Source organism: Syngnathus acus, chromosome 10, assembly GCF_901709675.1.
Source record: "Syngnathus acus chromosome 10, fSynAcu1.2, whole genome shotgun sequence".
Classification (NCBI taxonomy): Eukaryota; Metazoa; Chordata; class Actinopteri; order Syngnathiformes; family Syngnathidae; genus Syngnathus; species Syngnathus acus.
In genome coordinates this window covers 6749478-6763151 of record NC_051095.1, presented here as the reverse complement: position 1 = coordinate 6763151, position 13674 = coordinate 6749478, and the positions used below count along the sequence as shown (strand labels likewise).

At 41.6% G+C, this 13674-nt stretch overlaps 1 protein-coding gene across 3 annotated transcripts in view; it reads right to left on the bottom strand.

The window, feature by feature from the left end:
• Positions 1 to 4282: 4282 nt before the first annotated feature.
• glra1 (glycine receptor, alpha 1) overlaps positions 4283 to 13674 on the bottom strand; it is a 30298-nt gene continuing 20906 nt past the window's right edge. For all 3 annotated transcript variants that reach the window (XM_037263131.1, XM_037263132.1, XM_037263133.1), the window contains 5 exons: positions 12136 to 12218; positions 11493 to 11630; positions 8616 to 8830; positions 6761 to 6907; positions 4283 to 5253 (listed from right to left, as the gene is read on the bottom strand). In XM_037263131.1, the coding sequence (XP_037119026.1) occupies positions 4942 to 5253; positions 6761 to 6907; positions 8616 to 8830; positions 11493 to 11630; positions 12136 to 12218 (895 nt within the window). In that variant the 3' untranslated portion in view covers positions 4283 to 4941. The remainder of the gene's footprint in view (positions 5254 to 6760; positions 6908 to 8615; positions 8831 to 11492; positions 11631 to 12135; positions 12219 to 13674) is intronic.

The window sequence follows — 13674 nt, the reverse complement described above, 5'->3', positions numbered from 1 at the left end:
TTCAGGAGTAGCCGTCGGAAAATTATTTTAGTTTTCTGATCGAGCTCCATTCAAACATTTCATTCCCAGTGGGCACACCCCCCTCGAACTTTCTCGCGTGGTCGCCCCCTGTAGGTCTGGAGTTTATCAATGATTCCGCACAATCACGTTTTATTACTGATATACGTGAATCGTCATGATTGCGGATGTAACAGGAATGCAAGTACCCGGTTATGAAAATTGTAGGAAGAACGCCATGTGACGCTTGCATACGACAACTCCGATAAAGCAAAATACTGCTCCCGACTGTTAAGTTCGTCTCAGTGGTACCAAGCCGTTTTGTAAAATTCTGGCTGCACACGTTTTTGTTTGTTCCTATTTGAAATACACTGAACCCAACATGATATTTTCTTAAGGATTGTGACGAGTTCACAATGTCAGTTTGAAGTTGAAAGAGGTCAAAAGAAACATTGCCGTTTTCATTTGTTAGGGCTCTTGCACTTTAAAGTGGAAGCAAAATTGTTCTTGACAATTTTTTTATGCACTTCCCGCTCGTCCTTACTCGCGTTTGTGGACGTATCACAGGGATCCACCAATTTGCCACCTGCATGCTGTCACCTAAATATGTGAGCAACAACTATGGATTTAGTGCAGAGGTCTTAAATCCTAGTACTCGGGGTCCTACGTGTTTTTTGTCCACCTGCTGCACACCTAATTCAAATGAGCAGGATTGTTACCGGGTCCACCCCGTGGTTTACTAAACTGTTCAGTGAATTTATCATGAACTAAGCAACAAACAAACAAACAAAAATCTAACGTATCTTACCTGATGTGTTTTGGATCAAAAAGGCTTTTCCAGGCAATCACAGGCATTTTCCCAAGCAAGTCATTATGTCCACGAGGCCTTTTCCACAATGCTCTTTCCACTTTGTTGATATTGGTGCATGTCTTAACTTTGCGTGTCTCACCAGGAGTAGTTGCAACACCTCTGATGCAGGTTGGCGTTTGAAATTCACACCCCAAATACGGGGATAAACGAAAAAACTTCCAAGTTATCAAATGACTATGCGGATAACACTCAAATCCGCTCATATGCATTTCAGTCGCTATATTGGCCCAAAGAGCGCAAACATGTGAAAGCTACGATTGGCCACAACTCATGCCAAGTAACTACACATTGACTTGTGCCAACGATCAAGTTTGTCACTCTTCCATCTCAGACAAGCAATGTCAACCGGTGGTCCGCGGCCCTCTAGTGGTCCGTGGCGGTATTGCAGATGGTCCGCTCAATTGAAAATAATATGGATTTCAATCATCTTTTTTTGGGAACAATACCATAGCCGTGTAAGATTTCGATATTGCAATCCTGACATATAATGTATCACCGTCACCATGTTTTATCATAAAAAATTACCATCAAATACAAACATCAGTCAAGAAATCAGACATCAGTGTCAAGTTTTATTTGCAGTTTTTTAATCTTCTTTTTTGAACATGACACATCTTTGAGCGAGCGGTCGCCGACATTGTTCAAAATGATGTTGATAAAAGGTCGTTAATAGAATAATTAGTAGGACATATTTCAATAAATAGAATATATGTATATGTATATATATATATATACAGATACAGCAGAAACGCTACATTCTTTTTTTCAAATTGCTTCACAGTTTTTTGTTGTGTGCAAGCAAAAAAAAGCAAACCATCCGCCAATATCTCATCATCTTCATATTCATGCAAAATATTCTTGGTCAGATTTTGCAAAATCAAAGTAATTTGCGCCACTTCTATTTTTTTTTTTTTTTTTACTTCATGTGGAACAAGGGGGTAATCCTTGTTCTGCTTGGACGGAGCACGCCGGCGCCGGCTGGCAAAAGCAAACAGGTCGCACATAAACGTGCCATCGCAGAAGCTGGAAAAGCTCGAAAAGTCAAAGAAAGGAAAAGAGAAGAGTAAGGCCATTCCGACATGTGCAAAAAGAATCAGCAAGAATCCAGAATCAATTGTCTCAGCCATCCGTCAAATGCAACAAATCAAACATGCGACTTGTAAAGACAACCCCCCAAAAATAGAAGAACCCCCCCCCCCCCAAGCATAATACTCTTTATAACTGTGACGTGAGAACGTGATCTCACACCAGCAGGCTTTGAAGCAGCGCTCCTTTATAAGCACAAAACTGTTTACAGGTCAGAGGTCGGAGTGAGCAAAACACAACACGACCCTTCCAGCATTTACATCAATAACCATCTTAAAATATTTCATGTTTGTTTTTTCCCCTCAAATGGGTTATATTAAAATGTATTCCTCGCATTTTTTAATTTACCCATTTCATTACATAATTTAATTGATGCAAATTTAATATATTATAAATATTAAAATTTAAACTATCAAAAATAAATAATTTTACATAAATACCAAAAGAAAAAAACCCAAATGCATATTTTAGTAAGCTGGTTAATATTTTTTATTTTATATCTTATTCCTAACAAAACCATAAACCAAATATATATATATTTAATAATCTTGAAATAAATCAATCAAACAAATCAAAACAAATATCTACATAAATGATCAAAAGAAATGTTTTACTCAGACGTCGCACTAATTTGTCAGTTTGTTTTAGATAAAAAACAAAATACAAAAAATTATATAAATGCAAAAAAGTAAAAGCTCATTTATAAAATAACCACTTAATACATTTATCAATTTATGTATATTTTATACAATACATGTACATTTATATCATCAATTAAAACAAAACGACTGTAATAGGTAATATTTCTAATATATTTTATATATCAATAAAGATGAGAATTCATTATTTTATTTATTTTCTTTGCCCTCACGAAAAGTTTTCCCACCCCGTTCATAGGTCCTCATGTTGTTTGTTTTCCTTTGCATGCCCTCAAATAACTAGCCAGCTAGCTAGTTTCCCCAGCTAACTAGTTAGCAGCAGTAGCCATGGCACTAACTGACATAATAAAAACGTAAATTCAACCTCATCAAAAAGGATAGCAAGGTAGCATGGTTTGTTAGCATGAAAACAAGCAGCAGGAATAGTGATGCTGAAAATTAAAACAAAACAAACAACCCAACCAACCTACATTTTCAACATTATTTTCAAATTGCAAAGACGTAATAGTTTGCCTTGTCGGAAGCACTAGAGGGCTGTGTACCATAGAAACAAAATAAAATAAACATTTACACCTGATGTAGTGTTTGCTGCTACAGGATGCTAACTTTCTAGTGAGTCAACAATGGCGTTTGAATGGCACAAAAAGCCTAGCAGCTAGTTGTTGTAAAAATCAGTTTGTCAATTTGTATGTTACAAAAAGCAGCTGATGACGAAGCTAAGCTAGCTGTTAGTCAACAAGCACTAGCATGTGTTTCATAGTTGTTAAACGTTTTTTACTCTTTCACCAACAAATTGGATGAAAAATCAGGGATTTGCCCAAACTACCTGACATTAATTTGTCAGTAGCAGGTGGACCAAGAAATGTTTGAACAGAAGATATGATGCTGATAGGTAATATCAATCAGCGTAAGCCTGAATTATGAACAACACAAAAACCAAAGAATGGTCTATATGCTGAAAATAGCTAATGCCGATGAGGCTAGCACAGAGGCCCAGTGAAAAACCCAGTTTGTTAGCCAGTTTAGCATTAGCATTTATGCTGCTAGTTTCAAATGACTTTGCTTTTTTTTCTCCATTCTTTCCAGGAAAATCTCACACAATTATTGTAAATGTTTGAGTTGACAACATTTTTGCACAAGTTGCTGCTGGTTTGGACTATGATGGACACACATCTGCCAGAAGAAAAAAAAAAGGCAAAACGTGAAAGTGTGACGTTTTGTCGGCGACTTCTGTTGTAGAAATTCTTCTTTGTCAAAATAAAATTATTCGAGTACTCGCTTGGTGTCACATGACAGATAATCGGTGGATGATTGGCAGGCGATGGCGACATCATTTGCATACGGAGCGCTTTGCATAGAGAAGCCGAGTGAGGATCAAGTTCAGGAAGCACAAATCACACCAGTCAGTTTGGCACATCCACCCTCCTGTCTCCCACAAAACTAAAAAAACAAGCCTTGTACTAGAAAAATAAAGTTATAATAAAACAAAATAATGAGAATAATTTTATACATACAAAAATAAAAACCTCCTTTTATATATATATATATATATATATATATATATATATATATAAGCTGATGAAAAAATAAATGGCTAAAAACAAAAATAAGATAAAAGAAAAAATATAATCTATATTAAAAATACAAAAAGAAAAAAGGAATAATAAAAATTTTAACAGTGATAAAATATATAAGAAACAAATCTGTTCAGTGTTTCAAAACAAAAGATTAATAAGCACAGGTTCCTGTGCGCGTCTTAATGTACTTTTTGTCATCACTGCTGGGGGTGAAGAGATTAGCGCGCTAGCATTAACATCAAATCAAAAAGTTCATAAATATTCTGGTCATGTCCCAACAAAGAGGCGGAGCTTGAGTTTGTGACGCTATTATGGAGGTGACTCCGCCCAAATGGCTTGGTGGGCGTAGCCTCTTTAGCTCACTAGATTTTTCTTTCTTTTTTTGACTCCGCTTGTCATGCAGCCATTCATTTCCTGTCTGGAGGAAGAGGAGAAAAGGGAGGATGAAGAATGCAGAGGGACTGTGTATCATGTAAGATTCTGAAGCGGGGCAAGAAGAGGAGGATAAGACGGAGTAAGAAATGGAGAAGAGAAAGGTGTGGAGGTGTTGATAAAGAGGTGGTAGGAGGAAGAGGAAATGGAGATGAGAAAATGAGAAAGAAGTACAAGATGAGGAACAATGAAAAGGAGCAAAAGATGAGGATGAGAGAGAGGAGGAAGATTATGATAAAGAGTAGGGAAGATGATAGGATGAGGGAGCCAAAGAGGAAGAGGACGCTAGAGGGGGAGCGCGGTGCTTGCGATTTTGCGTTTATTGTTTGTGTATGTCTTCGCTGCGAATGATCTTGTAGATGATCCAGTAGAAGATGTTGAAGATGAGGAAAACGAGAGGGAAGGCCACCCGCGACACTGTGTCGATGCGTTTGGCGCGGCTGATGAAAAGTTTTTTCATTTCCTCGATACTCTTCTCGGGCGCCGCCCCCACCGCGTGCCCCGCCCCTGCTGCCGGGGCATTGTTGTTGTTGCCCTTAATGGCCGTCATGCCGTCCTTCTGCAGGCATGTCGGGCCCACGCCGTAACCCGAACTCGGGAAGCTGAAGCGACCGTCGCCGCCGTCGTCCTCCTGCAAGCACACCACAAATTGCCAAACACAGACACGTGTGTTCTCCACCTTGGGCAGTGGAAGCTTTTGCGTATCCCAACAATCCTCAAAACTACCAACTTGACCTTTTGGAATTAGGGCTCAAAAGTGTAAGCTTTCTGTCCTCACACCACAAAATGCATTTTCAACGAGAATGGTGCGAGAATGAGAATCAACCGACCAACAAAAGCATCTCATGAATCAGCCGTCCCACCCTGCTCGTCTCCCCCAAACCATCACTCTCATTTAAATCACAACAAACAACATGTACACATGAACACACGCTCCACTTGTGTGTGTGTGTGTGTGTATGTGTGTGTGTATCAGGTAGCACACTCCATTTTTAGCCTTCGTGTCCCAATTCTGTCCTTGACTTCAGGCAACACCATGTATTATGCTTTTTTAGCGCGCGGGCACACACGCACACACACACACACACACACGCACGCACGCACACACACACACACGCACACACACACACACACACGACCGATGACCTCAGTGCGCCCTTGAGCTAAACTATGACAGATGTTGGCCGGTCTCGCTGCCAGGATCAATGGGAGACAAAAAAACTGGAGACAAAACGAGGAAGATGAGAAAGAGGAGGAGTAAGAGGAAGACAAGGAAGGAGAAGAAGAGGAAAGGGCAAAAAAGAAGAGGAGGAAGAAAAGTAGTCATAGGGTGCTTGATGATATTCTAAGCAACTTCCAAGAAACAGCAACAGGAAAAACAACTGGAGAGAACAGCAAATGGAGGGAAAACAAGACCAGAACAAGAACAGGAAGTGGAAGATGAAGAGAACAGGGCATAGAGGAAAAAAAGGAAAACAACAAGAGGTAGACTCAAGAACAAGGAATGAAAAGACAGAGGAAAACAGGGAGGTGATTAAAAGGACAGCAAGCGAAATTCACAAGGAAGTGCAACTACGTTTTTTTGGCTCGCTCCATCCTTTTTTTCTTTCGTTCCTGGAAGTTAAGCGTCATTCTCACAACCAATTAAAGAGCTGGCCTGCTTTGCGGCGGGCGCGCTCATCAATCAAGCCTTCTATCGAGTCACGCGTCGCCGAGTGGCGTCCCTCACGTTTTCGTGCTCGCCCCCACCAAGATTCGCTGAGATCGATAGTGACGCAAGCTAACCAGCCGCTGCCCCTGCTATTGCCAGGCTAATTGGCTCCGCCCCTTAATTGCAGATGACAACGTCACGATGTCTCCTTATTGATTGGTTCCCAATCATTTTCGCTTGAAATGCTAATCAGCACAGAGTATGCCAAAATGACAATTAATACCATCACATTTGACTTTCAGCTGGACAAAAAAACGTACGTTCCTCTCAATCTCAGTTTTTGGTTGCTTTTCTCTGTATGCTAACATGCTGTTAGCGCCATTAACATTGGTCTAATTTGAGACCTTTCCTACTGACAAGCAGATTTTTTTTTTTTTGTGTCAAGGTTTTTTTTTTTTTGGGTCAATTGACAAAATGAGGAAGTGACCTTCATGTGCCGTCGCCGCCGGCGGAAGCGAAGGAGTTCTTTGTGCTGGCGAGCGATGAAGTTGACGGCAGCGTACTCCAGCAGCGCTGAAAAGACGAAGAGCAGACACACGGCCATCCAGATGTCGATGGCCTTCACGTACGACACCTGGCGGCAAAGACAGCAAAGGAAAACATAAGTGGAAACATTTGAAACTTGACGTTCATTTTCAGAGCATCATTTTTGGGTTCAAAGTAAAATGATTTTTTACTCCCTGTGTGTACTCTTAGAGACTTTTTTTGTGGGTCAACTCATAACAGACATGTCTAAAAAATTTCTCACCGACCGAAAGAAATTTCAGGGACCAAATTTTCAAAACATCTGGCAAACTCTAGATTTTGTGCATTCAAAATGTTGATTCATTATGACTACAAATAACAACAAAGAAGAATAAAATGACACACTTACATTTCTACTGAATATTACAGATAAGCGTTGTCATGTTTGTGTTCACAGTAAGCTAACTGCGTTAACAGTGCTAACATCTTTGCCTGTGCACTTCCTTTGCTAATCTCACCTTCATCATGACGTGCAGCGACTGGATGTGCAAAAGTGTGTGTCTGTGTGAGAGCTACACTCAGGTGTGTGTTTGTGTGTATGTGCATGCGCATTTGTGTGTGTGCGCGTAAGCTCAGCTGTGCTGTGTGATCATTATTGTGACAGCTGAACTGCAGCGGAATCACGGTTCACTTGTTCAATTTTTAGAGCGCATGAAGCACCTAATGTTGAAAAACCATGTGTGTGAGTGTATACGCACGCGTCTGTGAGTGAATGTGTGTTGGGGATTACAGCTTCCCTGGACATAATTATACAATCCTATACTGGGTCACGCAAGCTATGACTGTTTTCTTTCTTTAATCTGAAAATCCCTCACGGAAAAACATTTAGTTGCCTTTTTTTTTTTAAACTGCTTTTTTTTCTTGATATGTGAAAACTGGCTGTGCATTCACTAATCTATTCTATATTAACATATATATTATCATAGCTTTAATGACTGTCACAAAATTCACTATATGGTTTACCAAAAGAAAAAATCACTAAAATCAGTAATACTCTCTTAGCAAAAATATGGTATTTTAAGGAGGGAGAAAAACAGCAAAAAAAACACAGTAATAACAAAGACAGAATTTTACATTTTATTTTTTGTCACACTGCTTCTATTGTTTTCTTTGAGTGTGCCTGTCTTGGCCACCAGGGGGTAGTATATAACAGACAGCCCAACAGTCTTTATTCGCAGAGGACGAAGAAGATATGATTGTGAGTAATTATATTGTTTGTCTCCATGTGTGTTGCACGGTTTGTGGTCAATCCGTTGCTTAACTGATAGAGTAAAAAAATAAATAAAATCCAATCTTGGACCACATAAGAAGAAATTGAACTTCAGTGTGAACGTAGTTTCAGTCACTCACTCGCGAAAAAGCTATGGTATGTTTTTTTCCCCGACACACAAGTTGTCATGTAGTGTTAGTTGGACAGTAAACAGGAGCTGGGAGTGTCAATCAACACCTTGAAAGCTTTCTTGTGAACACTTGTACACTATCTGCCAAACTGCTGCTTGCTGTGAAGCGAGTTGACTCACTGCCACCAGTGGCAGACGGCTGCAGAAAGCCTGCGTGATCATCGAGGAGCCCTGCCCCGCAAAATATACTTTGTTCTCAAACCATGAGGCTCAAAGCCAACTTCTGGCACCAACTTGCGAAATGCATCTGCAATATCGTGGATGTCTGACTTTGCTATACGTGGATATTTGATCGTTGGTTCAAAATGAAGGTGCTGTAATGTGGTTGAGCAACGACCCACTCAATTTGAGGCTGACCTTGGGCAGGGAGGCTCTGGATCCCGAGCTCTGCGTGGTCATAGTGAGCACGGTAGTGATACCCAGGCCCACCCGGGCGGGGGCGGCGTCCATGTTGATCCAGAAGGACACCCAGGACAGGATGACGATGAGCAGGGACGGGATGTACATCTGGATCAGGTAGTAACCCATCTGACGCTCAAGGTGGAAGCGGGCTTCGATGCACGTGAACTTGCCTGAACGACGACAAAGCAGCGACATTAGGAAAAAGAACAGAAAATCCAAAGCTACTGACGGGACATCATCGGGTGCGTCAATTTGACTTCACTGCACCAAAAACGACCATTTATTCACATTGCTTTGGTTTGTTTCCTTTTGGTGTCAAAGTCATCTTCCAACTGAACCTGAACACATAAACGGACATGGAGCAGATGAGGAAGAAGATGAAGAGTGGAAAAGACCATGGTTGAAGGAGGCAAAAAAGTGAGCATTTGAGGAGACATCTGTGCTGACTGAAGCAGTTGACAGTGTAGAAAGCCGCCATGTTTGTCATCAACATCAAGATGCAAGAAGCAAAACGCAACGACAAACGGCGGCTGACGCCACACTGGAAATTGTTCATGGCGCATACAGAACAATTTTCGTTTTGGCTACCTGTCAATTCTTTTTGTAGTTGACTGAAATGTCCACAAAAAATCCCGGTGAAGTGATTCGAGTGATGACGTTAACAGGCTACCAAAAAGATGCTTGAGAATTTCATATTAAACACTTAGGTAATGATGAAAAATATTTTTTCTCTGTGAGTTCCCCTTGAAGGAAAGGGCACAAAATGGCCACCTCCCAATTGCCAATCTTGGTTTGCGCGCCAACAAACACAACAACGTGCCACGTTAAGATGGCCAACCAGCCATTTAATCAGCACTATCAATATCTGCAACAACCTTCATATGCCTCAAATATCAACCAAAGAGCAAGAGGAGGAGGAAGAGGGAGCTGCGGCTGGATTTATGTGCCTGATACACTTGAGAGCTTTTAAGCTACGTCCATATTTTCCATCCCAGGACAAGACTGAAATGATTCATCCGTGTGTGTGCGTGTGTGTGAGCTTTAATCAATACAGTCCAGTGGACTGGAGAACAATATAGTACAGCATGGTATCTAATATATAAGCAAGAATAAAGTGTGAAACGTGATGAGCTTTTCCACGTTGGCCTGATTCTATTGGAATTAACCATAATATTCAAAGACCAACAAATCCAAACTAGTTTTCAAGATATTTACGGATATTTCTTTACCAGAAATCTTTTCTGTATTTTCCTCAGTTGTTTTTTATTCTTGCGTGCTTCTCGCTTTATGTGGCTGAAAGCATATTTTTAGTCTTCCATTTTAGTTTGTTTCTTCTCTAATGAGATCGCTGCCTGTTCTAATGGTTTACTGCTGTTCGCTAAAGATAAATTCACTTGTGAATGTGTTGAAAGTAAAATGCTGTTCCGTAGCGCTTGCGTTCAAAGCAGTTGTCCACCAGTGTAACAGCGGTTAACGTAGATTGTCGTCCATTCGTGGTAAGCAGTGTTGAATAATGTGAAAATCTATATGTATATATATTTTTTTCATGAGCTATTTTTTATGCCAAGATATTGTAAGGAAGTTGTGGCCAAAGGTGCCGAAGACGAATTGCGAGATCCACTGGGGCGTTCCCTGTTGTTCTCCTTGTTGTGGTTGTTATTGCTTCTGCGGCGGCGGTGTGCGGGGCAGGCGAGTTGTGCAATGCAGCAGGCGGTGAGTTAATTAGTATTTCAAGAGGCTTTTTGTCGCCCACTCTTTGTGTTGCCGGGCGGAATCTCTTTCCTCGCAGTCATACCGCAGCTAATAAATCCCTGCCCATACACAAAGAAAAAAAAAAAAAAAAAAACGAAAAAACAACAACGCACCTTCACTTGGGCTTTATTCCCTATTGGGAGCCAGCCAGCAAAACACACACACACACACACACAAAAAACACGCACATGCATATTGAGACAGATGGATGGACCTGAGAAGTGAAGTAAAAGGCAATGCACCTCCTCCCTGACACAAACACGAGATGGAGCAGCGAGCCCCTCGACGACGAGCGCATGACAATCAAGGAGGAGTGAGGAAGAACACGGAAGAACAAAAGAGAAGGATGACTACAAAGCTTATATTGGTTCAGTGGAGGTATCAGTGACTGTGTTGAAGGTTTTCAACTTGGTTATAAAGGGACCGCCTTTATAACCAAGAAGCAACTCGGGGCCCCGTGCTTTGGCGGAATATTGTTTTATTTTGGAGGATCAACCTATACATCCTATCTGTTTATTTTGGGAATCTCAGCTACATTTGAGATAATTTGGATGGTAATATCATTCACAAAATTAGCTGGAAACTGAACCAAGTCTAAATAATAAATCAATTTTATTTTCAAATATATGAATTATTTTCCATTTCCAATTTCACGGACCACCTGCAACACCATCACAAATCACTAGAGGGCCGCGGACAATCCCTGCACTAGTGGTTGTGTAGTCCAGTCAAAGCAGTAGGGACTTTGTTGTAGGCAGTTTGTTGTCCAATAGTGGTAGTAGTAGTGACTGTTGAATTTGCTGTCTTGTAGTGGTAGAAGGGATTGCGCTAAGTAGATTGTTGTCTAGTAGTGGCCCCGTTATTTGTTGTGATGGTAGTGACTGTGGAGAAGGGAGAATTTTGACCAGTAGAGGCAGTAGTGACTGTATTGAAAGGTAAATTGCTTTCCATCAATGGCAAAAATGAATGAAAATGGTAGATTGTTGTCAAGTAATGGTAGAGGTAATGGCCGAGGTAGATTTCTACCCACTGGAGTGTTTTGTAGTGGTGGAGTTGCTGAATTGTGTTTTGCTGACTCACCAGTGTTGTAGTGTTTGGTGCAGTATCTGAGGTCTTTTTCCTCCTTGAGGATAAACTGAGGCAGCGTCAGGCCGTCCGCCACCTGCACGGCGCCTTTCTCGTCCCACTCGAAGATCAGGTCGTTCATCGTATAGCCAACTGAAATGAAACACACATTAGCTTAGCATCATTTGTGAGGATTGATCACATTCGGCGACTCGTAGCTTCTTTGTGTAGCGTCGATAGCATCACTTGTCTATGTTTGCGTGTTAGGTTTGATAACCTCTGCTCTTTTCTCTTTGTTACTGAAATGCAAAGATACAAAGGTAACGGGAAGGAAGCGGGACAAAGGTTGAGGTCGCTATGGTTACTGAGTGACATCACAACGTCTCTGCGATGTTGGCGTCGGGCCGAGAGCGCGTCCGCTGGCCCGCTGCGCCGCTCCTGCTTCCTAGTCACCTCACGTCTGCGCACACTCATTTACTGTATACCACGTGTGTCACTCTGTCCACCCGTGTACACGTTAAATATGCCCGTGCGTGTGTATAAATAATTTACACTTGAATGTCTTCTACTGTGTGTGCGCATGTACATTTTAATTGTGTAGGTGGGAACTGTGTGTTTATACAACAAATATGCACAAACTATGTGTGTGTGTACTCACAGCTTTCCAGCTGCATGATGCACGTTTGCACATCCATCGGAAAGTTTTTCAGATCCATTGGACAGGCCAGCACCAGTGTTATTCTGCGACACAGACACAAACAGTTGCCACTGAGAAGATTCGGTTGAACTCAATCAGCTGAGTAAGTGGTAGCTGTTCAAATAAGGGACAATAATAAGTCGTGTAAATAAGGGACAGCTCAGCGCGCTCGTGGTTAGCATGTCCGCCTCCCACTTGAGAAGCTCCAAGTTCCAACGTGAGTGAAAGGGCGGAGAGGTGGTGATGCGCTTCAGCTGCGCCTGTAATGCGGTTTTTCCATGGCAAGAGGCAATAAAATCAGGCTCATGAAAAGTGAGCGTCGTAAAACGCCTTTGCTGCTCAAAGCTCGACAACTGAAGCAGCACGAGGACAACATTTTGGATGTCTCGGTAGATGATTCACATCATCCGCTAACAAAACAATACTGAAAGCATCTAAAAAAAAAAAGGAAGAGGTTTTTTTTTTCTTCCCAAACCATCGAAATCTTAACGCCATTGCAATATTACGGCCAAACATACGACTAAATGCCATGCGATCAAAAAGTTCCTTTTTTTTCGAGAAAAACAAGTTTAGATTTTTTTTTAAATTGCAATTTGAGCCATAAAACCTTCACAAAAGTAACTTTTGGAATGGCAACAGTCAGCATGCACATTCAAAATGATAACATTTTAGGGACCGGCTCTCAGTTTACGAAGGCAAAGAAGAAGCCAAGCGCGGTTTAATCCCACTTGTAAACGGAGCTCGATTATGCCGCTTGTCATTTGAAGGACTCTCGTACTGTAGCTCCTTCTTCTCCTCCTGCCGGTGGACACCATGATGGACGCCGCACGCCAGCGGAATACTAAAAAGCTCTGTAGATTACCAGCGAGGCGCGGAGAGGCAAAGCGATAAAATGGAGCGAGAGAAGGAGGAGGAGGTGGGACGGAGGTGGCTATAACTCCAGCAGCCTTGAATTGGACGTCGGCGAGAAGCCATGAAAAGAAAAGCGGCTAGTCACGCTCTGACGCATTAATACATGTTCTGCAGGAACGGCGTCAAGGTCTCGTCCACGCCGTAAACGGGAAGCCATCAAGTGTGGCCTCAAAGTGCATCAAAGTGTCTGAAAAGTCTTCCCTCCGAGTTTATTAACATTCTCACACTTCCCGACAAAAGACAAAAAACACAATTTTCTAAATTAAAGTTGATTAACTTTTAACAAGCCATTTCCTTTATCCATCCATCCAGCCGGAGGTGGAATCAAACCCACACCATCCGAACTGTGAAGCGGACGTGCTAACCAGTGCACCCCATACTGTTTAGTCTTCAAAATTAAATTTGGTAGCGACCACGCACACACAAAGTTTGGATGTCACTTTAAATACCAAAATTATACCTTGAAGCCTAACTCGCCTTCTTTTCAGGCAGGACCTTTTCAGCGGTTTTTTTTTTTTTTTTTCCCCCCTGAGTTCGCTCACAATAGACGAACATACCAAATTGTTGCTCAGTTTGAGGCCTTAATTT